The sequence below is a fragment of the Austrofundulus limnaeus genome, unplaced genomic scaffold, assembly GCF_001266775.1.
Source record: "Austrofundulus limnaeus strain Quisiro unplaced genomic scaffold, Austrofundulus_limnaeus-1.0 Scaffold135, whole genome shotgun sequence".
Classification (NCBI taxonomy): Eukaryota; Metazoa; Chordata; class Actinopteri; order Cyprinodontiformes; family Rivulidae; genus Austrofundulus; species Austrofundulus limnaeus.
This window is the reverse complement of record NW_013952537.1, coordinates 684,695-686,802: the sequence shown is the minus strand read 5'-3', so window position 1 is coordinate 686,802 and position 2,108 is coordinate 684,695. Positions and strand designations below refer to the sequence as shown.

Sequence of the window (2,108 nt, the reverse complement as noted above, 5' to 3'; positions counted from 1 at the left end):
TTTTTTTTTTTTTTTTTTTTTTTTTTTTTTTTTTTTTTTTTTGTAATTGTATAATTTCTCATCACTCTTCGCCTCAGACCCGGCTGGAGAAAATGTCTGACTTCCACCAGAGGGGAGAAGAGCTTGAGAATAATTCTGCAGAATGTCAGAGGCTTGTAAAAGAAGCCCAGAAACAACTCAAAGAGCTGGAAAAACAAATGATGGAGAGAGATGAGGATGGGGAGAGAGAGGCCGAGCTGAAGACGGTCCAGGCTGAGCTGAAGAAACTCAAGGAGGATGAGAAGTGTTTTGAGAAGCTGAAAGAAGAACACCGGCGAGAGGAAAGCAGACTGCCCTGGAATGTCGACACCATCAGCAAAGAAGGCTTCAGTAAGGTGAACGAGAGAATCAGGATTCGAAAATTTGGTTTGACTCGTCAGTTTCCTAATTCATCTCTTTTTCTGGTTTTCTAGAGTGTTCTCAACGTGAAGCCTGTAACTACAGAGGAAACTCAGCAGGAAAAGGAGGAGAAACACAAGACTTTTGTGGAGAAATACGCAAAGGAAATCAAACATTTTGGTAATTTTTTATTGTTTAATTTGTTTGCTATCATGCTTCTATTTGTGCACTCCACTTTCCTCTCTTAATCAGATTGGCTTATACAAATGTAAAAAAACATATCCCCTGATTGAAAATATTTTTATTATAGCCCCATGAAACTTATCCCATATTACCCTGATGGTTATTTAAAATAATCTTAAGTTTTGTTTTCATTGTGAGGTGCTACCTCACATTGACACATTTGATGTTTAACCTTTGATAACGTTGAAATGTTTATAGATTTTAAACCCATTGTCTTTATTAATCACATTCTGTATGACCTTGTATGTCTCATCCATCATTTTGGGGATTTTGTTTTCAATTTGTCCACTGAAGTTTGCAATCTGCTGCTCTATTCGTGATCAGAGTTGGGTCTGGAGCTGGAGCCATCAGACAGATGGCCTCGCATTTGACTTTAAAATACTTTTATGTACAAAAGAGCTCAAGGTCGACTCATTACCTCGTCTCACGCAGCTGTTTTCTAGCTGGACCTGATGAACAGGATCCTCACAGAGCCAAACAGCCAAGCACATCAAATGTAGACTGAGGTGCATGTGAGAAAATCCCATCATGCAACAAAAAAAAAAAAAAAACTTTAACCTGACAGTATATTTGCAGGGAGCTAGRACAAGCTGTTGAGTGCATCTTTAGCTGCACTAAAGTGAACCAATTAGACGATGTGATGTGTTGGTAGCTGAGAGTCGTCTTCAACACAGATCTTGTGATGCAATTTTGTGCAAAATTGTGTATTATCGAAAAAGGAAGGAAATTAGTGTGCCGTATAAGTGTCAATATCATTACTATTTCTTTGTTGTAACAACGCTTCTTGACATTAAATCTTATAACTTTGGAAAGTCTGCTCATTTCCCTTTTAAATGGTGCCAYATTTGTAAGGAACATGTATTTGTTGAATGAGCAGTGGAGTGTGTGGGTTGCACAAATGAAAAATTTGCCAAATTCATATAAGATTTACGATATAAGATTTATTGCCAAGATTTGCCACAAAGAAATAATGTACCTAACAAAAATTTCCTTACTTTTTGTGCTAAGTTTTAATTTCCCAGGTTTGACCCACACTGCTATAACTGTCTCGTCCTCATCATAAGATGATTTTAGTTCATCACTCTAGCATCAGAGGCGGCAGATGCTATGCGTTCCTTTAAGAAATGTAATTCCACAGACTGAAAACACATCAGTATTCTGCTTCAATTTTTAAAATGAAAATATTCACCAACATTATCAGGGGGAGTTGTGGCACAGAGGTTAAAGAAAGTAGGTCACTGGTTTAAATCCACTGACCATTACATCAAAATGTAAGTGAGAAAGATGAAGCACCCGCACCCTCTCCCTCCCACCCCTATTAGCCCCACTCTGGGCCCTTGAGCAAGGCCAAGTCTCTATATGAGTTAGCTCAGCAGTCAAAAGAAAAAGTTAATTTATTAACATCCATCAATTTTCTTCCACCTATCCGGGGTCGGGTTGCGGGGGCAGCAGCTTCAGAAGGGAGGCCCAGACCTCCCTCTCCCCAT

The 2,108-nt window shown here is 38.9% G+C and overlaps 1 protein-coding gene across 1 annotated transcript in view; it reads left to right on the top strand.

Annotated features, from left to right (window-relative positions):
- Positions 1–77: 77 nt before the first annotated feature.
- LOC106522714 (hsp90 co-chaperone Cdc37) overlaps positions 78–2,108 on the top strand; it is a gene marked incomplete at its 5' end in the record, with an annotated part of 7,426 nt that continues 5,395 nt past the window's right edge. The window contains 2 exon segments of the mRNA XM_014015846.1: positions 78–374; positions 453–558. Of these exon segments, the coding sequence (XP_013871300.1) occupies positions 78–374; positions 453–558 (403 nt within the window).